We start from the raw sequence: 27439 nt of genomic DNA, 5'->3' as shown, positions 1-27439 counted from the left end.
AAAGAATTATGATCTACACCTACACCTACATCTACATCTACATCCATACTCCGCAAGCCACCTGACGGTGTGTAGCGGATGGTACCTTGAGTTCCTCTATCGGTTCTCCCTTCTATTCCAGTCTCATACTGTTCGTGCAAAGAAGAATTGTCGGTATGCCTCTGTGTGGGCTGTAATCTCTCTGCTTTTATCCTCATGGTCTCTTCACGAGATATACGTAGGAGGGAGCAATATACTGCTTGACTCCTCGGTGAAGGTATGTTCTTGAAACTTCAACAAAAGCCCGTACCGAGCTACTGAGCGTCTCTCCTGCAGAGTCTTCCACTGGAGTTTATCTATCATCTCCGTAACGCTTCGCAATTACTAAATGATCCTGCAATGAAGCACGCTGCTCTCTGTTGGATCTTCTCTGCCTCTTCTATCAACCCTATCTGGTACGGATCCCACACTGCTGAGCAGTATTCAAGCAGTGGGCGTACTGTAACGTACTTCCTTTGTTTTCGTATTGCATTTCCTTAGGATTCTTCCAATGTATCGCAGTCTGGCATCTGCTTTACCGACTATCAACTTTATATGATCACTGCATTTTAAATCACTCCTAAAGCGCATTCCCAGATGATTTATGGAATTAACTGCTTCCAGTTGCTGACCTGCTATATTGTAGCTAAATGATAAGGGATCTTTCTTGCTATGTATTCGCAGCACATTACACTTGTCTACATTGAGATTCAATTGCCATTCCCTGCACCATGCGTCAATTCGCTACAGATCCTCCTGCATTTCAGTACAATTTTCCATTGTTACAACCTCTCGATATACCACAGCATCATCCACAAAAAGCCTCAGTGCACTTCCGATGTCATCCACAGGGTCATTTATGTATATTGTGAATAGCAACAGTCCTACGACACTCCCCTGCGGCACACCTGAAATCACTCTTACTTTGGAAGACTTCTCTCCACTGAGAATGACATGCTGCGTTCTGTTATCTAGGAACTCTTCAATCCAATCACACAATTGGGATGATAGTCCATATGCTCTTACTTTGCTCATTAAACGACTGTGGGGAACTGTATCGAACGCCTTGCAGAAGTCAAGAGACGCGGCATCTACCTGTGAACCCGTGTCTATGGCCCTCTGAGTCTCGTGGACGAATAGCGCGAGCTGGGTTTCACACGATTGTCTTTTTCGAAACCCATGCTGATTCCTACAGAGTAGATTTCTAGTCTCCAGAAAAGTCATTATACTCGAACACAATACGTGTTCCAAAATTCTACAACTGATCGACGTTAGAGATATAGGTATATAGTTCTGCACATCTGTTCGACGTCCCTTCTTAAAAACGGGGATGAGTTTTCCAATCCTTTATAATGCTATGCTCTTCTGAAGACCTACAGTACACTGCTGCAAGAAGGGGGGCAAGTTCCTTCGAGTACTCTGTGTAAAATCGAACTGGTATCCCATCAGGTCCAGCGGCCTTTCCTCTTTTGAGCGATTTTAATTGTTTCTCTTTCCCTCTGTCGTCTATTTCGATATCTACCATTTTGTCATCTGTGCGGCAATCTAGAGAAGGAACTACAGTGCAGTCTTCCTCTGTATTTCGGCCTTTAGTCTGTCATCCTCTGTTTCAGTACCATTTTGGTCACAGAGTGTCTGGACATTTTGTTTTGATCCACCTATCGCTTTGACATAAGAGCATAATTTCTTAGGATTTTCTGCCAAGTCAATACATAGAACTTTACTTTCGAATTCATTGAACACCTCTCGCATAGCCCTCCTCACACTAAATTTCGCTTCGCGTAATTTTTGTTTGTCTGCAAGGCTTTGGCTATGTTTATGTTTGCTGTGAAGTTCCCTTTGCTTCCGCAGCAGTTTTCTAACTCGGTTGTTGTACCACGGTGGCTCTATTCCATTTCTTATGATACTCATTAACGCATATTGTACGATGGTTTTGAACTTTGTCCACTGATCCTCAACACTATCTGTATTTGAGACAAAACTTTTGTGTTGAGCCATCAGGTACTCTGAAATCTGCTTTTTGTCACTTTTGCTAAACAGAAAAATCTTCCTATCTTTTTTAATATTTCTATTTATGGCTGTAATCATCGCTGCAGTAACCGCTTTATGATCGCTGATTCCCTGTTCTGCGTTAACTGTTTCAAATAGTTTGGGTCACCAGAAGGTCTAATATGTTATCGCCACGAGTCGGTTCTCTGTTTAATTGCTCAAGGTAGTTTTCAGAAAAAGCACTTAAAAAAATTTCACTGGATTCTTTGCCCCTACCACCCGTTATGAACGTTTGAGTCCCCCAGTCTATATCCGGCAAATTCAAATCTCCACCCAGAACTATAACATGGTGGGGAAATCTACTCGAAATATTTTCCAAATTATCCTTCAGGTGCTCAGCCACAACAGCTGCTGAGCCAGGGGGCCTATAGAGACATCCAATTACCATGTCTGAGCCTGCTTTAACCGTGACCTTCACCCAAATTATTTCACATTTCGGATCTCCATCAATTTCCTTCGACACTATTGCTCTTCTTATTGCTATAAACACGCCTCCCACTTCAATGCCCAGTCTGTCTCTGTGGTATACATTCCAATCTGAGTTTAGAATTTCATTACTGTTTACATCTGGTTTCAGCCAACTTTCTGTCCCTAGTACTATGTGGGCATTGTGACCGTTTATTAATGAGAGCAGTTCCGGGACCTTTCTATAGACGCTCCTGCAGTTTACTATTAGCACATTAATATAGTTATTCCCTGTTGCATTTTGCCTACGCCTACCTTGCCGCACCTCAGGAGGCGTCTTGTAAGGCTTAGGGAGGGAATTCTCTAACCTAAAAAACCCACATGTGCACTCCACACATACTCCGCTACCCTTGTAGCAGCTTCCTGCGTGTAGAGCACGCCTGACCTATTCAGGGGGACCCTACATTTCTCCATCCGATAGCGGAGGTCGAGAAATTCTCACCCCAGATCTCCGCAGAATCATCTGAGCCTCTGGTTTAAGCCTTACACTCAGCTCCAAACCAGAGGACCGCGATTGGTTCTGGGAACGATACTACAAATAGATAGCTCAGATTCCACCCCGCGAGCGAGGCTTTCCGCCTTCACCAACTCCGCCAACCGCCTGTATGAACTGAGAATGACCTCTGAACCCAGACGGCAGGAGTCATTGGTGCTGACATGAGCAACAATTTGCAGCCGGGTGCACCCAGTGCTCTCTATCACCGCCAGCAGGGCCTCCTCCACATCTCGGATGAGGCCCCCTGGCAAGCAGACAGAGTGAACACTGGCCTTCTTCCCCGACCTTTCCGCTATTTCCCTAAGGGGCTCCATCACCCACCTAACGTTGGAGCTCTGCACCAGCTTCTGAAAAATAAGCAGGTGTTCCCAAATCCTGAAACTTCCAATCCTCCTCCATTAAAAAGGGTTAATATATGTGCTTAATCATTTAAAGGGGGGCTACACACTTCCAGTTTAACTACGCAGTTATCTGTTCAAGTCAGAATATGTACAGTTATTTGCATGGAAAATGTATAGATAGCATTCCCATGTGTTTCTCGAAATTCTGGGGTGTTCACATTCATAAAGTGAGAGTGGGTAGCAGAAAAAGAAGAGTTGCAGCTTTTTGTGTGTCAGTTCTTTATAATTCTTTCCAAAATACAGAATGAAAGTTGCTTACTTTCTTCCTGGGGCATCATGAGTTGCTTCAGGCTTCATAAAGTTCTAAATGTATAAGAAGATTCTAGTAGCATTCTATAAAATCCAGCAATGCATCCTTTTTTCCATGGAAGTAATAAAGGTAACACGTTGAGACAGATGGCCTACCTGAAAGACGCACTTAGCTCGGGTAATCATACTGATTATTGCTCAGATATGACATCACATGAGATAACTGAAGGTGTGTGGGCCCGTTAAGGACTTGGAAAGCATCACCTTACTAATAAAATTAAAAAAAAAAGTAGAGAAGAATATTTTGCCACAGCTGATAATGGATATGACTAGAAACATTTTCAGTGCTGATGTAACTGGGATTCTCTAAAAATTTCCCTCAAAAACATTGGGCTATTCTGTTTTATGTGGAGGTGGGGGTTGACGTTACATGGACAAAATAAGCAAAGAAAGAATTATCGCACTGTGTCGATGACAGTGAAAAGTTGCCGGCATTACTAACAGGAAAAATTTAAAAACTTAAGAACAATACTGTCAACCACAATTTTATGAGCAACACCTCGACAATTACTGAAATTTCTCGGGAATTTATGTGCAAGATGGAAGAAAGACCATTCTTGTTATTGAGAGATGCCATGCACATGCAAAGATAATGACATTCCTCTAGAATGTTGATGTTTCTTCCTTCCACAGTATAAGACACCTGCAGCTTCTAGGCCTAGGCATAATTCATCCTGTGAAAGCTAAATACAGAAAAAAGAAGAAGAAGAAGAAAAGACGGTGGCAGCTATGGTGGTGCTGCTGTAAGAAACTATTTTTTTTTCCTAATTTGCTGTAGCCAAGTTGGTTCCAGCCAGTATCAACCAGCTAGAGTGAGAACTCTAGGCAGTGTGTTCTGCTGGAAGGAAAAAGCAAGCTATGTTTCTTGATTGTTTCCATGTTTGTTGACACCTAACACATAGACTGCCTTATTTTATTTTGCTGAATTTACCAGTTGGATTACTCTCTTCTATTTATACACTGCTGACCATTTAAACTGTCATGAAGATATGCTACAAACATCAGACTGATATCCATTTTGTCGCAATAGCACAAAGTAAGCATAAGTAATGCCACCTAATTCTGTATGAACTACATACTGAGGTGACATATTTCATGGGATACCTCATAATATCACATTGTACTTCCTTTTTCCCAGCGAAGTGCAGCAACTTGACATGATACGAACTCAACAAATCTTCGGAAGACCCCCGCAGAGATATTAGGCCATTCTGCTTCTACAGCCATCCATGATTACGAAGCGTTGCCAGTGCAGGATTTTGTGCACGAACTAACCTCTCAATTATGCCCCAATACGTTCAATGGGATTCATATTTGGTGATCCAGGCAGCCAAATTATTTGCTTGAAATGTCCAGAATGTCCTTCAGACTAATTGTGAACAATTGTGGCCTTGTGACATGTTGGCATTGTCACCCATAATGATTCCATCATTGTTTGAGAACACGAAGTCCATGAATGGCCGAAAATAACCATTTCCCATCAATGATCAGTTCAGCTGAACCAGAGGATCCAGTCCATGTAAACACATACCACACTATTATGGTGCCACCACCAGCTTACACAGTGCCATCTTGACAGTCTGGGCCCCAAGGGTTTGTTAGGTCTTCACCACAGTTGTCTATGGTCCAACCAATATGGTTACGAGCCCAGGGAGGCGCTGTAAGCTGAGTCATACATCCCACATTGATTACTGCAGTTATTTCATGCAGTGTTGCTTGTTTGTTAGCACTGACAACTCTACACAAACACTACTGCTTTCGATTATTAATTGAAGGCCACTGGCCACGGTGTAGTTGCGGTGAGAGCTAATACCTGAAATCTGGTGTTCTCGGTACATTCCTAACAATGTGGAACTTGGAACATTGAATTCCCCTCCATGAAACATGGACCTTGTCGTTGGTGGAGCAGATTGCATGACTCAGTGATACAGATAGCTGTAGTGTAGGTGCAACTGCAATGCAAGGGTATCTGTTGAGAGGTCAGACAAATGTGTGGTTCCTGAAGAGGGGCAGCAGCCTTTTCAGTAGTTGCAGTGGCAACAGCCTGGATGATTGACTGAGCTGGCTTTGTAACATCAACCAAAATAACCTTGCTGTGCTGGTACTGTGAACGGCTGAAAGCAAGGGCAAACTACAACTGTAATTTTTCCTGAGGGCATCCAGCTTGGATAAATGATGATGGTGTCCTCTTGGGTAAAATATTCCAGAGGTAAAATAGTGCCCCATTCAGATCTCCGGGCAGGTTCTACTCAGGAGGATGTCTTTATAGGAGAAACAAAACTGGCATTCTACAGATCGGAGTGTGGAATGTCAGATCCATTAATAGGAAGGTTAGAAAATTTTGGGAAATCGATAGGTTAATGTTAAATATAGTGGGAATTAGTGAAGTTCGGTGCCAGGAGGAACACGACTTCTGATCAGGTGAATAGACAGTTATAAATAAAAAATCAAATAACGATAATGCAGGAGCGGGTTTCATATTGAATAAGAAAATAGGAACACGGATAAGCTACTAAGAACTGCGTAGTGAACACATTATTGTAGCCAAGATAGACATGAAGCCCATGCCTACCGCAGTAGTACAAGTTTATATGCCAACTAACTCCACGGGTGATGAAGAGACTGAAGAAATGTGTGATGTGATAAAAGAAATTATTTAGATAGTGAAGGGAGACAAAAATTTAGTAGTCATGGGGGACTGGAACGTGACTGTAGGAAAAGGGAGAGAAAGGAAGGTAATAGGTGAATATGGATTGGGGATAAGGAATGAAATGGGAAGCTGCCTGGAACAACTTGCACAGAGAATAACTTAATCATAGCTAACACTTGGTTCAAGAATCATGAAAGAAGGTTGTATACATGGAAGAGGCCTGATTACATAATGGTAAGACAGAGATTTAGGAACCAGGTTTTAAATTGTAAGACATTTCCAGGGGCTGATGTGGACTCTGACCATAATTTATTGGTCATAAACTGCAGACTGAAACTGCAGAAAGGTAAGAATTTAAGGAGGTGGGGCCTGGATAAACTGAAATAACCAGAGGTTATTGAGAGTTTCAGAGAAGAGTATTAGGGTACAATTGACAAGAACAGGGGAAAAAATACAGTAAAAGAAGAGATATGAAATAGTGAAGGCAGTAGAGGATCACGTAGGTAAAAAGGTGGCTAGTAGAAGTTCTTGGCTAACAGAAAAGATATTGAATTTAATTGATGAAAGGAGAAAATATAAAAACGTAGTAAATGAAGCAGATGAAAAGGAATACAAATGTCTCAAAAATGAGATTGACAGGAAGTGCAAAATGGATAAGCAGGGATAGCTAGATGACAAATGTAAGGATGTAGAAGCATGTATCACTAGGATTAAGATAGATACTGCCTGCATGAATATTAAAGAGACCTTTGGAGAACAGAGAACCACCTGTATGAATATCACAAGCTCAGATGGAAAACCCGTCCTAAGCAATGAAGAGAAAGCAGAAAGGTGGAAGGGGTATACAGAGGGTCTATACAAGGGTGATATACTTGAGGGCCATACTGTGGAAACAGAAGAGGATGCAGATGAAGATCAAATGGGAGATATGATACTGTGTGAAGAATTTGGCAGAGCACTAAAAGACTTAAGGTGAAACAAGGCCTCAGGAGTAGACAATGTTGCAGCAGAACCACTGATAACCTTGGGAGAGCCAGCCATATCAAAACTCTTCCATCTGGTGAACAAAATGTATGAGGCAGGTGAAATACCCTCAGACTTAAAGAAAAATGTAATAATTCCAATCCCAAAGAAAGCAGGTGTTGACTGGTGCAAAAATTACCAAACTATCAGTTTAATAAGTCGCAGTGCAAAATATTAACACAAATTCTTTACAGACGAATGGAAACACTGGTAGAGGCCAACCTTGGGGAGGATCAGTTTGGATTCTGTAGAAATGTTGGAACACGCAAAGAAATACTGACCCTTCAACTTATCTTAGAAGACAGGCTAAGGAATGGCAAACCTACGGTTCTAGCATTTGTAGCCTTAGAGAAAGCTTTTGACAATGTTGACTGGAATACTCTCTTTCAAATTCTGAACGTGGCAGGGGTGAAATACAGGGAGTGAAAGGCTGTTTACAATTTGTACAGAAACCAGATGGCAGTAAGAGTGGAGGGGCATGAAAGGGAAGCAGTGGTTGAGAAGGCAGTGAGACATGGTTGCAGCCTATCCCTGATGTTATTCAATCTGTATATTCAGCAAGCAGTAAAGGAAACAAAAGAAAAATTTGGAGTGTGAATTAAAATCCATGGAGAAGAAATACAACCTTTGAGGTTTGCCGAAGACATTGTAATTCTGTCAGAGACGGCAAAGGAACTGGAAGAGCAGCTGAACAGAATGGACAGTGTCTTGAAAGGAGGATATAAGATGAACACCAACAAACACAAAATGAGTATAATGGAATGTAGTCAAATTAAAGCAGGCGATGCTGAGGGTATTAGATTAGGAAATGGGACACTTAAAGTAGTAAATGAGTTTTGCTATTTGGGGAGCAAAATAAGTGATGACAGTCGGAGTAGAGAGGATATAAAATGTAGGCTGGCAATTGCATGGAAAGCGTTTCTGAAGAAGAGAAATTTGTTAACATCGAGTATAGATTTAAGTGTCAGAAAGTCTTTTCAGAAAGTATTTATATGGAGTGAAGCCATGTATGGAAGTGAAACATGTATGATAAACAGTCTAGACAAGAAGAGAATAGAAGCTTTCGAAATGTGGTGCTTCATAAGAATGCTGAAGATTAGATGGGTAAATCACATAACTAATCAAGTGCAACTGAATAGAATTGGAGAGAAGGGGAATTTGTGGCACAAGTACAAGTTGACTAGAAGAAGGGATCGGTTGATAGGACACATTCTGAAGCATCAAGGGATCACCAATTTAGTACTGGAGGGAAGTCTGGAGGGAAAAAGTCTTAGATGAGACCAAGAGATGAATACGCTAAGCAGATTCGGAAGAATGTAGGCTGCGGTAGTTATTCAGAGATGAAGAGGGTTGCGCAGGATAGAGTAGCATGGAGAGCTGCATCAAACCAGTCTCTGGACTGAAGACCACAACAACATTGATTTCTGAAATGGGATGTCCCATGCATCATGCTTCAACTAACATTCCATGTTCCAGGTATGTTCATTCCTGTCATGTGGTCACAATCCCATCAGGAATATTTTCACGTGATTCACCTGGGTGCAAATGACAGCTCCACCAATTCATTACCCTTTTACACCTTATGTATGTGATGGTAACATCATCTGCATAAGTGAAGATTTGAATATTTGTTGTTCACGAGAATATTGTGTTACATCATGGTAAAAAGGAAAAAATATTTATTGGCACGTGTCAAACTTTGACAGCGGCGAGATCTTGGCCTACGGAGATTATGGAACATCATTCCACAGTACTGATGCTTGCATTCGTCATGCTAATATGGAATGAATGCGTTCAGGAGGCCATACTCAGCGCCATTCAAGACCTCCAGTGCCCTGCACAACTAGCACCCAAGCAGACATACATATTGTTCATTCAGTCATGCAGAATGGTACAGTCACATTACTTACACTGAATCAGAAAATGGGCTTGCTTGCAGCAAAACAAGTATTCACATAAACAATGTGTTGACATCTAGAGCACCAGGCACTGTCAGCATGGTGACTATCGTTGTTATTTCCCTTGGTGCTGCAGCAGAGAGAAGTGTTTCAACAGTGGTGCCCTTGATGACAACACAGGAGTGTTACCACATCGTATATTCAGAGGGGTCTTGGTTCTGAGTACAGAGTCACAATGGACACACCTGTGTGTGGAGGTTCTGAGTACAGAGTCACAATGGACACACCTGTGTGTGGAGGCTCTGAGGAGACTGTTTACTGTCAGATAGCATTTGTCATCATCCAACAGGTCCAGCACCTCGCATGATGGTATGAAGTGCCACTGGTTACCCATGATCACTTGTAACTTAATCAGGACAGCAGACATTACATTTCTGTTGTGTAAGACTAATGTCTATACCCTGCCTTCTAGGTCTCTGTCACATTACCTTTCAGTGGGATAACCCTGAGACCACAAGTTGACCATACAGTCCTAAACTATCCTGAATACAGAGAGTGTTCGGCTGTTGTCTTAGTCAGCATGTTCTCCAGACCTCGCCCACTGAAAACTTCTGATCAAGAGTTGCTGAGAGATTGCAGTGACATCAGCCATGGTCCTGAGAAGCATAGAATGATGTAGCAGCATATGTCTTCAAAGTTCAATTCGACTCGATGGCCAGACTGGCTAAAGCCACTGTTGCTGCTAAAGGTGGCAACTACATGTACTAAATTTTTCATTCTCCAAACCTGCAAATCTCCTAAAAATTTAATCCTGTACTCTTGCTACCTTACTGTATTCACAGAATAGATAAAATTTTGTTGTTTGCCGTCATTCCTGGTGTTGCAATTTCAGTGATCAGCAGTGTATTGTACCGTGTAATATTAAACTGCTTTTGCATGTACTACACTGATGAAAAAGTCCACAGCAATTTTTGTCTGCATTAAAAAAATTTACTTGACACAAACAGCAGACAGAGTTAAATCACTAATATGTTCTTCACTGTTGTGCAAATGGTCTTGCAGTGGTAACACCAGTTCCCATCAGATCACCGAAGTTAAACACTGTTGGGCTTGGCTAGCAGTCAGAAGGGTGACCATAAAGGTCTGCTGAGCACTGTTGGTAAGCGGAGTGCACTCAGTCCTTGGCGTCAATTGAGGAGCTGCTCGATTGAGAGGTAGCAGCTCCAGTCATGAAAAATGTCAGCCGCTAGAAGAGCGGTGTGCTAACCACATGCCCCTCCGTATCAGCATACAATGACACGGTGATTGGTTGGCACAGATGTGCCTTCCAAGGCCTGTTCAGACAGAGTTTAGTTTGAGTTCTTCAGTGTTAGCTAGTGTACTGGTTAATTTCTCAGCTCCATGAGAACTGATTTCAAGTTGAAGTTATCAAGTTTGAAAGGCCTGTTCATTACTGGATGAAAAGTTTGAGAAAGACTAAACGAAGAGATCATCAAAGTTAGCGAGATCAAAAGAACCTCAATCCAAATCAAGTTTTTCAAAATCTGATTTCATCAATGATAGCAAAGATCCAATGTGCATGATTGTTATGTAGCAGTAGTTACCACAGCCTTTTGCCATTTTCTTTATTCATGGCTACAAGATAGGCAATTCAGTTTCCATTCACTATGCTCTCAGCACAAAAGAGTACCTTCAGAGAGGTCAGTAATCTACACTCTCTCTCTCTCTCTCTCTCTCTCTCTCTCTCTCTCTCTCTCTGTGTGTGTGTGTGTGTGTGTGTGTGTGTGTGTGTGTGTGTGTGTGTGTGCGTGCGTGTGTGCGCGTCATCAGATGCTACCATCAAAGTGTGTTTGTAGGGTAGTTTTGTTGCGGCCTAGTCATTTCTTTTAAGTTGATGTAGAAACATAACAAATCATTGGATGGTGTATAAGAAGAGGTGCATCAATCATAACCCACTGACTTTAGTAGGATTCACTCAAAACATTTTCTAACACCATACAAAACCTATGGACTTGGGTATCAACATATGATGTTCAGGCATTAAAAAAAAGGTACTGCAGTACGCTACAAATGTGAATATGCTCAGTTTGACTGAATCAAGTGTCTTGTATGACATGATTTTCATCAGTAACAAGATTTAGGTCATGATTTATTTACATCACATATGGTATGACAAAAACAGATACCTATAGGACATATATGTTTCATTATGAATGTGGTATTATGGTCTTTGTATGTAAAGCACCATTCATCATAGGACAGAATACTGGAACACCACTGTTACAGACTTTCCATAACTGCATATTTGTTACCACTGCTTCAATTGCACACTTACTACAAACAACATAATAATATTCTGGTCTGTGCAATATTTCAACATTTTTGAAAAGAAACCTTCCTTCACCTGTCACCTGTTCCCAGAATACTGAATCTGTTGTTCAAATCACTGAAAGCACTTTCGGCAATTTGGCTTCCCGAAGAACCACCATTGTCATCATCAGTATCATCTACTACTTTCATGTGTGCTCCTTTTTTCTTTTTCTTATGTCTGCGACGTTTCAGAGATGGAAGTAATGGTAGCATTTCGAATACTGCCTCAATCACACTTTTGTACAAAACCAGTACAGACTCAGCTTTTTGCAAAAGGTGACATACATATCCCATTACATCTGACCGTTTTTGAAAATTCATGTACATATTGTATACCAGAGTCCCTGAATAAAATTTTGCAGGTAGGATCTGTGGAAATGGAAAACTGAGTAAAGCATTTAAATGTCTCAAATGCATAAGACAGCTTTGGAATTGAGCAAAGGCGTGAACAGTTGTAACTGAATAAAGGCGAGCATTTGACTTCATGTGCTCATTAATTTGGTGGAAAGGCAAAATAATATTAGCTAATAATATACTGTCTTCTTTCCTGATGACATGCAGCATTTTATTTGGTTCGCTGAGAGCATCTGAAGATTGAAGAAATTCCCCAAATAAAAAATCATCACTTTCTGAAGAACTTTTTTCAACTTCACTCGATTTCACTTTTTTGAGCACACCTGACAAAGATTTTTTTGATTTATAGTACCCTGGTACCTTGCTAACTATATTTAAAACAACTGCACTGAAAATGAGTGCATGTATATGACAAGAATTAAGCACAGGTTGCGTAGTATGGCTGAACCAATACTTCAACGCAATTGCAAACAATCTCCATTCTGGACACAATTTCTGTATTATATTTTCAGTTTTGTCTTTAATGCCCATTGTATCTAACAATATATATTGCCTCTCAGTCAAAGGAAGTTGTGGAAGATTAAGCAAGGAAGGAAATTCTTTTACTCTTGATGTTTTGCACAAAGAACTTAAACAATACTTCTGTAACTGTCCACGAGGGCTTCTGGAATAGTAGCTCAAAGTGCTCGGTTTTCCAGACATCAGAAGGCCAAATATTATTTGAATAATAGGTATGCTAATGTCCTGTGAAAAAACAAGAGAGTAGTCTTCAACCTGAGGTGACATAAAATATAACTTTTGTGTCAACATATCGTGAAAGCTAGTTGGCATATTTCCTTTTCTGAAGCTGTTTTTAAACCACTCAGGGAGAGAGAGAACAATATTTTCTTCAGCAGTTTTCACACATGTAGATTTCTCATCTGTCTCTGATTTACTGCCGCCCTCTGACTCAGAGTTAGTACATTTTTCTTCATCACTGTTACTGCCGGGTTCTTCACAATCATTGTCACTGTAAGTGTTCTCACTTCCACTGTCACTGCAAATATTGTCAATTGTATTACAACCCATTTCTTCACCAGGGGTATAGTCACTATGAAGTGAGTCAGTTTCTTGTAACTGTTCTTCTTGAACAACCCTCTTCTCTACAAATACTAAGGCAGGCTGCAACGGCAATCCCAGAGCTGAATGTATTTCTGTTGGATGATATCCTGAAGCTATCTTCATTATTTGTCTTTCAACAGACTCCCGAGATGGCTTCTTCAGGTGCCCAAGAACCTAGAAATGAATATGAATAATACAAAGTTATATGTGAAAACTGATAGTCCAGTATTTTAATCTTCACAGTAAAGCTAATAATGTCCTGAAAAATTACAATGCATCTGAACCTGGATCTTTTTATTTAGAGTTTACTATTTCAGCCACAAGCCAAGTTTTGTAATTCCATCACAGCCACAAGCACACAGAAGTAAATTTGCATACTGCAAACATTTATGTCACAAAGCAAACACATTCCAATTAATTGTGCTACCATCTAGCAAAGAGGTGATGAAGTTCCACAATATGATATAAGTACATTAAAAAAAAGCATGCATATGCATACTTAATTGAAGTTCCTTGTGATTTCCTCAGTTGTCTGACAACAGAAAATATCAAATCATACATATTTTTCCATTGAAATGTATAGATTTTGAATGGTATTTGGATTTGTTGATGTTGCACCATTTACAAATTAAAATAAATTTCACAAATTATTAGTGTTATTATCTGTCTTGCAGGTTCAACTCCGAATATGTAGCTGGTAATACTGAAGTATTGCGCAACACTTCCCCGATCAGTTTAGTTATGTATTTACCATAAGAACCCTTTTATTGGATTAATAACCATATCTAATACCTGTCGAGCCTCAATTGCATCTTGTTCCAAAATGTACTTAATCAATACAAAGGTTTCAGCAGCAGCAGGAGCAGAAGAAGAAGAAGGAGAAATAATTCATATATATGCGCGGATGGATGTGTGTGTGTGTGTGTGTGTGTGTGTGTGTGTGTGTGTGTGTGTGTGTATGCGCGAGTGTATACCTGTCCTTTTTTCCCCCTAAGGTAAGTCAAATTAAATCGGGTGATGCTGAGGGGATTAGATTAGGAAATGAGACACTTAAAGTAGTAAAGGAGTTTTGCTATTTAGGGAGTAAAATAACTGACGATGGTCGAAGTAGAGAGGATATAAAATGTAGACTGGCAATGGCAAGGAAATCGTTTCTGAAGAAGAGAAATTTGTTAACATCGAGTATAGATTTAAGTGTCAGGAAGTCGTTTCTGAAAGTATTTGTATGGAGTGTAGCCATGTATGGAAGTGAAACATGGACGATAACCAGTTTGGACAAGAAGAGAATAGAAGCTTTCGAAATGTGGTGCTACAGAAGAATGCTGAAGATAAGGTGGGTAGATCACGTAACTAATGAGGAGGTATTGAATAGGATTGGGGAGAAGAGAAGTTTGTGGCACAACTTGACTAGAAGAAGGGATCGGTTGGTAGGACATGTTTTGAGGCATCAAGGGATCACAAATTTAGCATTGGAGGGCAGCGTGGAGGGTAAAAATCGTAGAGGGAGACCAAGAGATCAATACACTAAGCAGATTCAGAAGGATGTAGGTTGCAGTAGGTACTGGGAGATGAAGAAGCTTGCACAGGATAGAGTAGCATGGAGAGCTGCATCAAACCAGTCTCAGGACTGAAGACCACAACAACAACAACAACAAGGTAAGTCTCTCCGTTCCCGGGACTGGAATGACTCCTTACCCTCTCCCATAAAACCCACATACTTTCGTCTTTCCCTCTCCTTCCCTCTTTCCTGAGGAAGCAACTGTTGGTTGTGAAAGCTTGAATTTTGTGTGTATGTTTGTGTTTGTTTGTGTGTCTATCAACCTGCCAGCACTTTCGTTTGGTAAGTCACATTGTCTTTGGTTTTAGATATATTTTTCCCACGTGGAATGTTTCCCTATATGACTTTTCAGAATTAATTTTTCTATTATGTCTGAGATTCCTTTAATACCTGTAATATTTTTTCCCTTCATTTTCTGGTCTGTAATAAAGAGATGAATACACTAAGCAGATTCAGAAGGATGTAGGTTGCAGTAGGTACTGGGAGATGAAGAAGCGAAGAAGCTTACACAGGATATAGTAGCATGGAGAGCTGCATCAAACCAGTCTCTGGACTGAAGACCACCACAACAACAACAACAACAATAAAACCTGCCCCAATGTTTATTCTACATACTCCAGTCACATTAATGTAACCATCACTAATGTGTACAATAACCACTCACAGACAGCAGGTGGCAGCAGTAGCAGTGGAGAGTATAATATACGTCAGGGTAACACAGAAAACAATGCAGTCGCGGTTGTAATGCAAAGCAGAGCGATTTATCTAACATCTAAAGAGCATGATCGTTGGCTATTAGCCCGAGGGTGAAAGCATTTTCTGAAACAGCTAAGTTTGTAAACCGTTTGTGTGCTGCCATAATTAAAGTATACCGTGCATGGCAAAATGGTGCTATCCAAAACTGCTGCTGAGGCAACTGTGGTGCAGCATGGGCCGTAGATGACGGTGACTGCAGCGAATTGTACATGCAAACAGATTTGCAACTGTTGAGCAACTGACTGCCCAGATGAATAAAAGGGCTACCAACAGTGTCTCCTCAATGACTGTTCAGTTAATACTGCTCCGTGCAGATCTCCGCAGCAGGTGCCTCGTTCAAGTCTCCATCCCGACTGCTGCTGATCATTGGTGACAAAAGCTGGAATTTGCACACCAATAACACGACTGCAGGTCCACTGAGTGGTGACAGGTGGCCTTTCCAGATGAATCATGATTTATGCTACATCGGTGTGAAACAAGCTGAAACCCTGCAACAATCACTGGAAGGCTCCAGGCTGGAGGAGGGAGTGTTGTCACCTGGGGGGGGGGGAGGGGGGTTGTGGCATTCCCTGGATATCTCATTACTCTGGAAGTCACAATGGCTCAACACATGTATGCACCTACCTTTGGAAACCATCCTGCAGTTTCTTTGCACTCAGCATGATGGCAACTACCAATAAGACAATGCAATGCGTCACTCAATTCACAGTATACATGTGTGGTTCGAATAGTCTCAGGGTGAGTTTATTGTACTCCCCTGTCCATCAAACTCCGGATTTAAAACCAATCAAGAATCTGAGAGACCACCTTGACTGGGCTGTTTGCACCTTTGATCCTCAGCCAAGAAACCTAGCACAACTGGCCACAGCACTTGAGTCACATGGCTTCTGGAACCTCATTGCCCCTCTTCCTGCATGTCCGTGCTGCAACAGGTGGTTATCCAGGCCTTTAAGAGGTAGTAATGTGACTAGAGCGTATTTGGTTTTTCTGTGCTCTTCTGAAATCCATATAACGCCTCATTTGATTCTATTTTAATTCTTCATCCAGTTCCACTAACCTATTTTCAATCCTAATGTTCTGCAACTAATTATTTCAAAATAAAAAGCTGTGGAAACAAGTGGGCTTCTAATGTCTGTTTTATTTTGCTTACACCCACATTGTGTGCATCAAGAGGCAAGTGCAAAAATATCTAGGTGTACCTATTCAATCCTCTACTCCCACTGCAGTTTTATCTGTACTGATGTGCAGAAATCTGAGGAACTAGCATGTGCCAGAACGGCCTCAATTAACCATACCGATCTTACAGCTGCTTGCCATGACCCAAAAAGTGTGTAGACATGCACAATGCTAAGCTCTGGTAGAGCTATGCTCACAGGAGTCTCATTCCATATATGAGGGCTTGTACATCTCAAAGCATGTGACTAGTTCACATGTTGATTGTGTGTCAGCAATGACTTTGTGTCAATATTTTCATGTAGCAGGTAGTCAGGCATTGTGTCATCCTTAATATATTTAGTTCAGAGGGAAGCATATTTTGATTCACCATGCTGTCTACAATGTGGGTGGACTGTCCGTATATGCTGGTTGACATGAACATTCGGAAAGACACACTCAACTTAATTTTGTTTATAATAGCTTTGTGACTGACATGTTTATGGTAGGTAATGGAGCTGAGCTGCTGGTTGGTACACACCACACCACACCACATGTTCCTGCCCCCCCCCCCCCCCCCCCTCTGCTTTCCCTCCTTGGAAACTGTTTCTCCCAGAAAAGGCATTGCACTGCTTGTGCTTGCAGAACAGACAACATCAAGCATGTGGAAACCACCATAACTGGCTGGTACCCAACCCCTCAACTCAGAGAAATATCAAATACAAAGTTATTGTAATTAAAGTTTATAGTGTCTGAGCAATTTGACTTACTAGAATCTGTGGAATACAATTACAATATGTAGCAACAAATGCCTCATGAGCATCATAGAATATAATTTATAACTGAATTCACCTTCAAATAAATGGAAATAATTAAGCAGGCCAGGGTGACGTTGTGTGTAAGAAACTACATGCTTTCGTAGAAAACACTGACTTTTGTTCATTTCCAAACAGAATAGATAGCAATATGCTAGAACTGCAGCAATTCTTGGGGACTAAAACACAGGGCACAACGTATCAACTTAAAACCTACAGCAGCCATCTCTGTGACATTAACCTCTATATAGACATACGTGAATCTAAGTTGGGTGTTTCACTAACAACCAAATGGAAACATTGAACAGAGGAATGTTGTGATCAAGAAAACAATGAAATGTACTACATTTTTATTTCTTTTTTAATTTATTTTTACAACTGGAGAGAGCATAGAAGTTAAAATTTTTAAAAAAGTTTCAATTTGTGACAGCTCAAAATTGCTCTAATAAACTGATAGTACCAGCATTGCCATATACAGCACAAATAACAAAAAAAGTTTCTCAGCTACAGAATGTATTCGTTTACATACCACATATGAACTGATTCTAATCTCCTAATAAGTAGGCCTTATTACCAAATATCTGTCACTGATTTCAGAATCTACCCTTGTGTCTCCACTTTGATCTGTGTTAATGTCTTTCTTTGTGTTCTAAGTAGTTTCATAAAAATTTGTTTCAGCTTAAATATTTGTTATTACAGTCTACTCCATTATAACAGACATGTTATAGTTGGTGAATTACTTTTGTGAAAACAAATGTACTCAGCAGGATTTTGAAAAATACTTAAGTACCAATAGTCTGTTCCCTGTGGTTAGATGTAAAAACAACAGCAAAAGGAGCAAAACCGAATAAATTAAACTTGAAAACTCTGTACCAAATTTGTGTTTGTAGTTATAGATTTTCAGCTGGTCCTACTATATGTTTTGATTTTATATTAACGTTGTTACAAATGAATAAGGAATGTGTATACCTTGTTGCGAGCTGTCTCTGGAGTTTCCTTACGTAGCCACTGAAGCAGTCCACAAATTCTTTTCTGGGTCTCACTCATAGTTTTGTTTTTGGGTAATTTCAGTTGGCTGAAGAAGTTGCTGAAAGTACTTCTTTTAATATAATCATTACCAAGCAGTGTAGCTAACAGTGGTAACATTTCTTTTTCTAGCCCCCCAAATGAATTTAGGAAATTCTCAATCCTGTACAATTTACAGTTAATAAAGTACATGTTTTCATTCACTGAACATTTAATGGGTTCCATCTGCAATGTTGAGAATGGTATGTAAGGCACATCATAAACATAAAAGTCTGAATCATAACTCAGTACGGGGCATCCTAAATTTCTGGCCAATGCTGCTATTTCATCATCGGCTTCAAAATCACACTGAACAAATGGGATGTCTAAATGCAGTAATGCGTCTTTAAACACTTCTTTCATCATAAGAGGGAAGAATTTTATGCTCGACTGTGTTCGCGGTGTAACGTTCTTGGCTATATGGTAGCGGCTTCGTAACCTAGATTTCGCAGTATTTAGTTTCCGTGGCTCATATCCGCCGTCGAGAACAACTAATGGAGAAATATTGCATACCCGCAGAAGCTTAAAAAAATCCTTCACAGACTTTTCATATTCGTCATAATCCCCACCGAAGGCACTGTTGCATTTAGAAAACCAACTATACAGGTGAGACGCTATATTGTTCCCGTCGATAACTAAGTGGCTGTTGTGTAGTTCGTATGATTCCAAGTACTTGTCGGCATTACTTTGTATATAAGTAGTAAGCCCTCGGATCCCCATTTCTTTAAATAACAAAATATTCTCCCAAAGAAATTGGTACACGTATTTAAAAACTCACAGTATCGACCAAACTACGAACAACATATTCGTAAGAGTGCTGAAATCATCTATATCTACAGGCTACACCATTTCACAATGCCTAAAGAAAAATTAGGTTCACCGCTGTCCCCATTTTCAGTCTTGGATACATCAATACAATTATAAAACGTAACACCACAGGATTAAATGAATGTCTCCTCAACAAACTGCATAGCATACAACGAAAACACCCATCAGTTTTGTTATGCTAATCATACAACGTGACAACAAACTACTGCCGATAACCAATGATCATTTGTTACGAAGATGATATCCTAGTACTCAAGGCTCAGTTGTGGGGTGAATTGTTTAGTTTTACTTTATAGATGGTTTAGAGTCTAATTTTGCAGAAACCATGGTTTTACATTTTCCGAGAAATTGGAGCAGATGGCGAATGAACAGAATGGAAAATAGAAGATAAAGATCTTGCTCTTTTATTATTTTAACTGGCCTTTATATGTTTACAAGTCTTAAGCCTTGTTGCTGATTGGGGCTTACTGACTATTGGATGCATTAGAATTTTTCAGGACTGTTGATGCAAAACATTAAACAAGCTATTTGGCCCACGTGCAATGAGTCTACTAAAACGAAGAACTTAAGACACCTGCTATAATTTGTCTGTGACCTAACTTGCAGGAAGAACTTTGAAAAATCATGAGAACTAAAATTAACTTTGATCTTTTAGTTAATTGTTTTTGTTTTGATAACAGAGTGGTTGACAAACAGTGATGTGTGGCGACTTGTTGATGGAAGGCAGTTTTTATTCGAACTGTTGTCATGTTTGTAAGTTGCATCAACCCGATGTTGATGTGAAGCGATGCAGCAAATGTCGATTGATTTCATATTGTTCTGTGAAACACCAAAAGAAACATTGGCCAAAGCATAAAGATCTGTGCAAAAGTATTGTGAGAATATGCCACAATAGCGGGGTGTCGGCGTTATTTGAAACTCTCAATGCGCACATGACGACGAGAGAATGGTGTACTCTTCGCACGAAATATATGGCTGCTGCTGAAGTCTTTGTAGCGAGAAAACTATGTAAATACGAGCGTGAGATGTTTTTCTTCCCAAGAGTTTGTAGGGTCTGCAAAATGTTCAATAACGGCGATTTGATTGATTGTGGCGATTGTCTGTCAGCAAGCTACTGTTCAGTTGACCATCAGTTAAAAGATTCAACGAATCACTCGGGAGTGTGCAGTGATTTGAAACTTTGTTTGGAAATTGACACAAAAGTGAAAAATGATTTGGATTTTAGCACTCTAATGGTGACAAGTCAAGAAGAGTATACTCTTTTGCCCAAGAACACAATAGATTTTATACAGTCCCATATTACGTTTGATAAACTGGTTACTCTGCCTCCACAGTTGGTGTTCGCGTATGTGTCAGAGCTTTTCTCATGTCCTTTAACGCTGTTGTATGCCCTCGAGAGAGAGAGAATTATGAGAGCCTCCCTTATTGTGCATGTTGTTGGTGCTAGTTACCTTGAGTGCTCCTTTTTCTTCTCTTGGGAAAGTGTGTTGCACTGGTTACCACATGTAAAATATTTATCTGTTGTGTTCATTGGACCAGATGTTATTGAGGGTAAAAGTTTCACGTTGTGCTCGGGATGTGAAAAAAAGGGAAAGGGGATCAACATTAAACTTTACAGTGGCATGTATCATGACTTCGTTAAGTCAGTTAGTTATGAGACTCCGTCTATAATCGTGGCATACAATAGTGGTATTGATGAACAGAGTTCTCACGACACATGGGGCCAGTCCATACCATTTTTTCTGAAATATGATGCAGTACCGTTTGTTTTAACTTCATATACGTTATCGGAGGCAATATCAGATTTAAATAAAATATGCGGAATTGCAGGTTGTGAAATTACTATTTCTGTTTCCTGTGAAAGAAACCAATTTTCAAGCCAACGACCTTACCGAGATTGGGAGACAGACCCCTTATGCACATTTTGCTATAACAACTACTTGAGTATTGTAAAGCGTGGAAGTGAGAGTACAAAATAATGTAGAGGGCAACAAAATAGTTGTCTGACTGAATGGCTTAAGGACAGTATTTGTGCTGTATGGGGTGTTATTACAGGTAACGTCTGAATAAGAACATAAGTGTACATTGATTAAAATAACTATGTGCTTGACATTTCAGTAAGTCAGTTGGTTTGGGGCCAGTTACTAGACAATAGTACTCTTTTCTCGAGTGTCGCATGCTCATTGTGTTTTCTGTTATGTAGGTACGTGCAGAGCCTTGTCAATTGCAGCTAGCTGCACACTTGCAAACTGCCCCTACTACTCCTTGGTGCCTCAATTTGTCAATGACAAAGCTATTTTCTTAAAGTGATACATCGTGCTTAGGCTACGTCTAGAGACTGTAATTATTGTTAAGAACTTTGCTATGTTTTTTATGACTTTAATAGTTTATATCACCATTGCAGTGTTTGTATTGTAATGCAGTGTACCTGAAATTTCTCTTTGGTAATAAACAGGTCTTATAAAAATATTGAAAATTATACACTGTTTACACAATCTAGAGGTACTAGCCGTAGAATTTTTTCAGTTGCGAGTGTACCTAGATAAAGAGGGTTGTGATGACAAAATCAGTGGTTAAATTTATGTAGGTGATTCCTGGCAGCAAACCAAGAAAGGAAATACCCATAATAACATGTAGATTGAAGTGCAATTAGATATTAAACAGAGCATGTGTTTTAAAAATTGTATAGTCTGTATTAAAGTAGCATTTGTGGCTCTAAGGGCAGACCCCTCAGTTGCCACATAATAATTTATTTTAGTGTTATCACTTGTAACTACTTACTGTACATATCAGGTATTGCATTGACACAATAGGTTGTCTACACACACCAAATTTACAGTCGAGTTGGTGGCCGATGTGGACTGTAATTGTAAATGCCTTTATGGTCACTGCCATTAGCCATTGCGCCAAGTGTCAACTTGGATTGCACAGATAACATCCACATTTTGGAAATTATCTGTGAATACTTGCTTTTCAGAGACCACAAGAAGAAGTAAATTTATAAAGAACCATTAAGGGCATGCAACCTCTACTATGAATGCTTTCGAGGGAAATTTGCATGGAGCAGGAGCAGTAGCTTTACAGAAAACACACACACACACACACAGAGGTTGCATGGGGAGAAGAGCTGTGTTATTGAAAATGGTTAAAATAACCCCATCACCCAGATTCAAGATACAATTAAAAATAAAGAAATGGCTCTAAAACCTACCAGCCAATGTTGCACAAACCTAAACCAACAAAAAGATTATTATCGTGAAGAATGCCCAGAGGAGACTACCACTCTGGAAAGTGCAGCTGCGCTCAGAAGGTTGAGTGGTGGTGGTAATGGGGTAGAGGGCCCAATGGAAAACACTGCTGACTGTGCATGGGACTCGACCTGCTGCTCCCTGGCAGGTGATGGATGGCGGCTGCCGATGTGGTGCTAAGTCCCAGGGAGGGAATTTTAAGTGCTGATAGCCGCAAGTGTGGACTGTAGGTTCCCGTGAGGAACTTAGTGCTGGTGGCAGTTGCAGCATGGTCTGATACTTGTGGCTGCTGCTGGCGATGTGCAGTCGTCGTACTGTTCGGCATTGCCTTGGCGTCGTGATGGTGCTGCTGGACTCTGGCGACAAGAATGCTTATGCCTAAAAATTAAGGCATATTTATATAGTCCTGAGGCACACATTTATTGCACTAAACCCTCACACCTAGTCACATCGCTCAGAAGGAGAGATTCTCTGTGGTGTGATGACATCAACCTGTCCCTATGGTCATTACAGCTGTGCAGTGCAGTTTTCCACTGAGCACAACTAGTCTCATCTCACAGTCCTTTACTTGTATGTTATTCTGACTCTATTGCAGCTGTTGATCTGTGACTGCTAAGGCAGTACTTTATAAATTTGCTCAGTGTTCCCAGTATGCTCTCGCAAAACAGCTTCTAAACTGCATCATAGATATGGAAAGTTTATAGGAAAATTAAGAGGCAAACTGGTTTTCATACCACAAATTCAACTCATTCAGCTACCATTCAGATTTAAAAGGCATAAGATGAGGGCAGTTGGAATATTGACAAATTGTTTTTTCCGCACAGACAACTTGGCGCGCCATGTTTGCAGGTTCGACAATCACAAGTGTCTTTCCACCCAAAAATATAACAGTTAGATGCTATACAAGTGAGATACAAATGAGGGCAGTTGGAATTTAGACAAATTGTGTTTTCCGCACAGAACCACTGTGTGTACCATGTTTGCAGGTTCGACAATCCCAAGTGTCTTTGCACCCAAAAGTAAAACAGTTAGATGCTGTACAAGTGAGATTATTGCACAATGTTTCCAATTCAGAAAACAAAAGGAAAAGAAACCAAACAAAGCAAAGACTTTCATATCCTCCTGAGACCTGAGTTTCCTGTCCTGCTGTCAAAGATTCTGCATTTTCTGTTGTAATACCTGTGGCACATTTGAATGGACTGTATGCTGTAGCCATCTGGTGGGAGAAACAGTCACTACGATTACTTGGCACCAAGTAGCAGCTTTGTTTACAATGTGTTACAATGGCAGGTGAGTTCTCCATCATTATTGTGTATTTTTCGAAATTTATTTTATGAAAAAAAGGACCTATTGGAGACAGTATCTATAAGTGGTGCTTATACAACCTTTCTGTGCAATAAGGTTTGGTAGTACTGTATATTTCCATAAATTATCGTTGCAAAACAGTAATGTCCACTGTAGTGGACGCTGGGACTTGAAGTCACATTTCTGAGCACTATTTCGTAGGCATTAGTGGTGATTACCTTCGCTAATTTCCAATACATTTCGTGTTGTGACTGCTGCTCAGTGACATTATCTGATACACCACTATAATTATTTTCTCTAAGGAAAGTAGGCACTATGTTAAAACAATCATTTTCTTTAAGGATACAGATCAAAGCTAAGTTCAGAAGAAATTTTAGAACTTCTCTTGAATGGAGACATGTCAGATCTTGAGATTAGTGAGGAGGAGGATGGTGATTTTGATCCGGCAGATGATGGTGTGCAGCAACACAATGTTCCTTCCCCAAATGAACATAGTAGCAGCAGTACTGATAATTCTGATGATGCCGAGAGTTCTTCACAGAATTGCAGGATGTTTTGGGAGAAATGCGAAAGGTAAGTGTGGTACCTTCTTGTAAATAATTTTCTATTATTCCTGATATTTTCAATCTTTCCTTCATGCTTTGTTTCCAAATTTCAGGTTTGAGGGACTCCAGGCTACCTTCTCACCCACGGAAGTTGTAGAACATAATGAGAAGCAGATCATGGACTACTTTCAGCTATACTTTGACTTGCCCTTTTATTAGGATACGTCTGAACTTAACAATATGAGATATTTACAGCAGACTGGAAGGTCTTTAAAGCTGTCTGCCAAGGAATTGCAGGTATTTATTGGAGCAACAATACAAATGCCTTGTTTGAGATACCCTAGAGTTAGGATGTACTGGGGCAAAACAACAAGAGTTATTAGCATTACTGAAATCATGACTCGAGACCGATACTTCACCATTAGAAGTAATTTGAAGGTGACAGACAATAATGCTGTAACAGAGGAAACTAGAAGGAAAGATAAGTTGTGGAAAATAAGGCCACTTTTAGAATGTGTAAAGAGAGCATGCCTCAGTTTACCTCGAACTCCTGAAGTGGCAGTGGATGAACAAATGATCCCATTTACTGGAGCATGTGCAATAAAAAAATTTGTCAGGGGAAAGCCAAATCCTGAAGGGCTTAAAAATTTTATGTTGGCTGCTCCTTCAGGACTAGTCCTTGACTTTGAGATTTATCATGGTAAAGGAACATTCCCAGAAGCTATTGGTCAACAATTAAAACAAGGAATAGGAGCCTCGGCAGTCCTCAGGCTTTGCCAGAATCTTCCAGAAGGAACACATGTGTTCTTTGATAGGTATTTTACCTCTGTTCCTTTACTGGAATCATTGGCTGAAAAAAAACTTGCCTGCCACTGGAAGTCATGAAGTCAAGAATACCCAGAGCAGTCCATCTGACAGCAGACAAGATTCTTGCAAATCAAGGATGTGGTTCTGTTGACCAGACAGTGAGAAAAGACAAACACATTTCTATTGTAAAATGGTATGTCCAAAAGCCAGTCATAACTGCATCGACAAAGGTTGGGAAGAACCCTATGAATCAATGTAAAATGTGGTCGAAAAAAGATCGGAGATACATTCAGGTTCCCTGTCCAGCAGTAATCAGCTGCTACAATAAAAATACGGGTGGCATAGACCTGATTGACAGAATGATGAGATTTTACAGGATCTGCACCAGAACCAGAAAGTGGACTGTAAAAACTATTTTTCATTTCATAGATCTGGGAATTGCAAATAGCTGGATTCAGTACAGAAGTGACCGAATTAAGAACGATGAGCCAAAGAAGAATATGCTGCAGTACCTTGATTTCAAAATTAGAATTGCTTAAGAATGACGAGCCAAAGAAGAATATCCTGCAGTACCTTGATTTCAAAATTAGAATTGCTGAGCATTTGTTAAGGGGCCAAGAGGAACAACATTCTGATGAAGATGATGAGGAATCAACTCCTAAAAGGCGAAGATTATTGCCGCCACAGTCACCTTCACCTTCTGTAACCCATTTGCCAGGAATGACTGGGTTGACAAATAGCACGAGGTGTAAGAACAGTGGCTGCACGAAGAAAACCAAAATAAAGTGCAAAGGTTGTTCAGTTTTCCTCTGTCTATCATCACAGAAAAACTGTTTCTCTGAGTATCATCAGAAATAAAACTGTTAAAATTTGTCATTTATTTTACTTTTTAAATTTATATTCATTATTTTAAATTAATAATCAGTGAATGATTCAAGTAATATCTGCCTAATAAGATTGTATTTTGTTCAACAAACTACCAATAAAGTACTTTTTTTTTACATTTTCAGCTTCCTTTCTAATAGTTACTTATACGTCTCCAAGACCCAGTGTCCATTGTAATAAACACTTCAGAAAACCATGAATTTAAAAGAAAAAAAGAAAAACTTTTGTGGATCTTCTGTTTAACAGGTACAGAATATCTTGTTTCCCAAAAAAATCATGAAGATTGTCGCCAGGTCTCAGGAGGATATAGTACTAAGTAAAATTAATTGTACCTTACAGGAAATGTCAAAAACAGAGGAAAAAAATCATAGCTCTCTTAAAATAAATTTAAGAAATAATCACACAAAACAAGCTCTACCTTACTTACCATCCAAACTAAATTTAAGTAAGGTAAAAAATAAAAGATCGCTCTGTTCCAGCTGTAAAAAAAATATGTACCTGATGGCTTCCGCAAAATGTGGCCAGTGCTAAGAACAGACTTGTGTCAGTTGGTGTGAGGAAATGCTCAAAAAATTCTGGCAAAGAAGTGCAGTACTATAAACTGTAGTGAAAGGGCATGAGGGTTAATAGGTGCAAAAACTGTGAAATGAAATTAAAAGAAATCTCTCACTTTTGTTTTCCCTAAGGAGTTGAGACTTTTGCAGTTAAGATGGCCAGTCTCTTGTCACAAGGTATTTTGATACCAAAATCATGTTTTTATTTTTATCATGGTAGAAACTATCAGGTTACCTTCCATTCGGAAACTGGATGCACTCAGCGACTGTATGTGACTTATGAATTATAGAGTGCAACTTGAAACTGTTAATAGACTTTCTTGAGATAGTTTACATCTATCTTCAAGAGTCTTCCAGTTCTGCTCCTTCAGTATCTGTGTGTTACTCTCCCATTGATTAAAACAAACCTGTGACCATTTGCGCTGCCCTTCTCTGTATGTGTTCAATATCTCCTTTTAATCTTATTTGGTGCGAGTCCCACACACTTGAGCAATATTCTAGGATGGGTCACAAGAGTGATTTGTAAGCTATCTCCTTTGTAGACTGATTGGACTTCTCCAGTATTTTACCAATAAACCAAAGTCTACCAGCTGCTTTACCCATGACTGAGCCTACGTTATCATTCCATGTCATATCCCTAGCACAATTTTACATTTCTTAACATTTAAAGCAAGTTGCACCACTTTGAAATCTTCTCAAGATCTGACTGAATATTTGTGCAGCTTCTTTCAGATAATACCTCATTATAGATGACTGCATCATCTGGATAAAGCCTGATGTTGCTTTT

At 40.0% G+C, this 27439-nt stretch overlaps 3 protein-coding genes across 4 annotated transcripts; 2 read left to right on the top strand and 1 right to left on the bottom strand.

The window, feature by feature from the left end:
- Positions 1-11459: 11459 nt before the first annotated feature.
- Positions 11460-19513, bottom strand: LOC126457221 (protein asteroid). The gene is made up of 2 exons (XM_050093345.1): positions 18385-19513; positions 11460-13308 (listed from the first exon to the last, which is right to left on the bottom strand). The coding sequence occupies exons 1-2, from the start codon at positions 19198-19200 to the stop codon at positions 11710-11712; spliced, it is 2415 nt and encodes an 804-aa protein (XP_049949302.1). The 5' UTR covers positions 19201-19513; the 3' UTR covers positions 11460-11709.
- Positions 19514-19859: 346 nt separating this feature from the next.
- Positions 19860-23468, top strand: LOC126457222 (uncharacterized). Its single transcript, XM_050093346.1, has 2 exons — positions 19860-21363; positions 21512-23468. The coding sequence occupies exon 1, from the start codon at positions 20007-20009 to the stop codon at positions 21285-21287; it is 1281 nt and encodes a 426-aa protein (XP_049949303.1). The 5' UTR covers positions 19860-20006; the 3' UTR covers positions 21288-21363; positions 21512-23468.
- A 147-nt stretch (positions 23469-23615) lies between these two features.
- LOC126457223 (uncharacterized) lies at positions 23616-26184 on the top strand. Of its 2 annotated transcripts, none has more exons than XM_050093347.1 (3): positions 23616-23846; positions 24210-24434; positions 24520-26184. In XM_050093347.1, the coding sequence occupies exons 1-3, from the start codon at positions 23830-23832 to the stop codon at positions 24623-24625; spliced, it is 348 nt and encodes a 115-aa protein (XP_049949304.1). In that variant the 5' UTR covers positions 23616-23829; the 3' UTR covers positions 24626-26184. The 2 variants fall into 2 exon arrangements, with proteins under 2 accessions (XP_049949304.1, XP_049949306.1); XM_050093349.1 differs by having other exon boundaries at positions 24203-24434.
- Positions 26185-27439: the final 1255 nt, after the last annotated feature.

Source organism: Schistocerca serialis, chromosome 2 (genome assembly GCF_023864345.2).
Source record: "Schistocerca serialis cubense isolate TAMUIC-IGC-003099 chromosome 2, iqSchSeri2.2, whole genome shotgun sequence".
NCBI classification, from domain to species: Eukaryota; Metazoa; Arthropoda; class Insecta; order Orthoptera; family Acrididae; genus Schistocerca; species Schistocerca serialis.
This window is presented reverse-complemented; position numbering and strand designations above follow the sequence as displayed.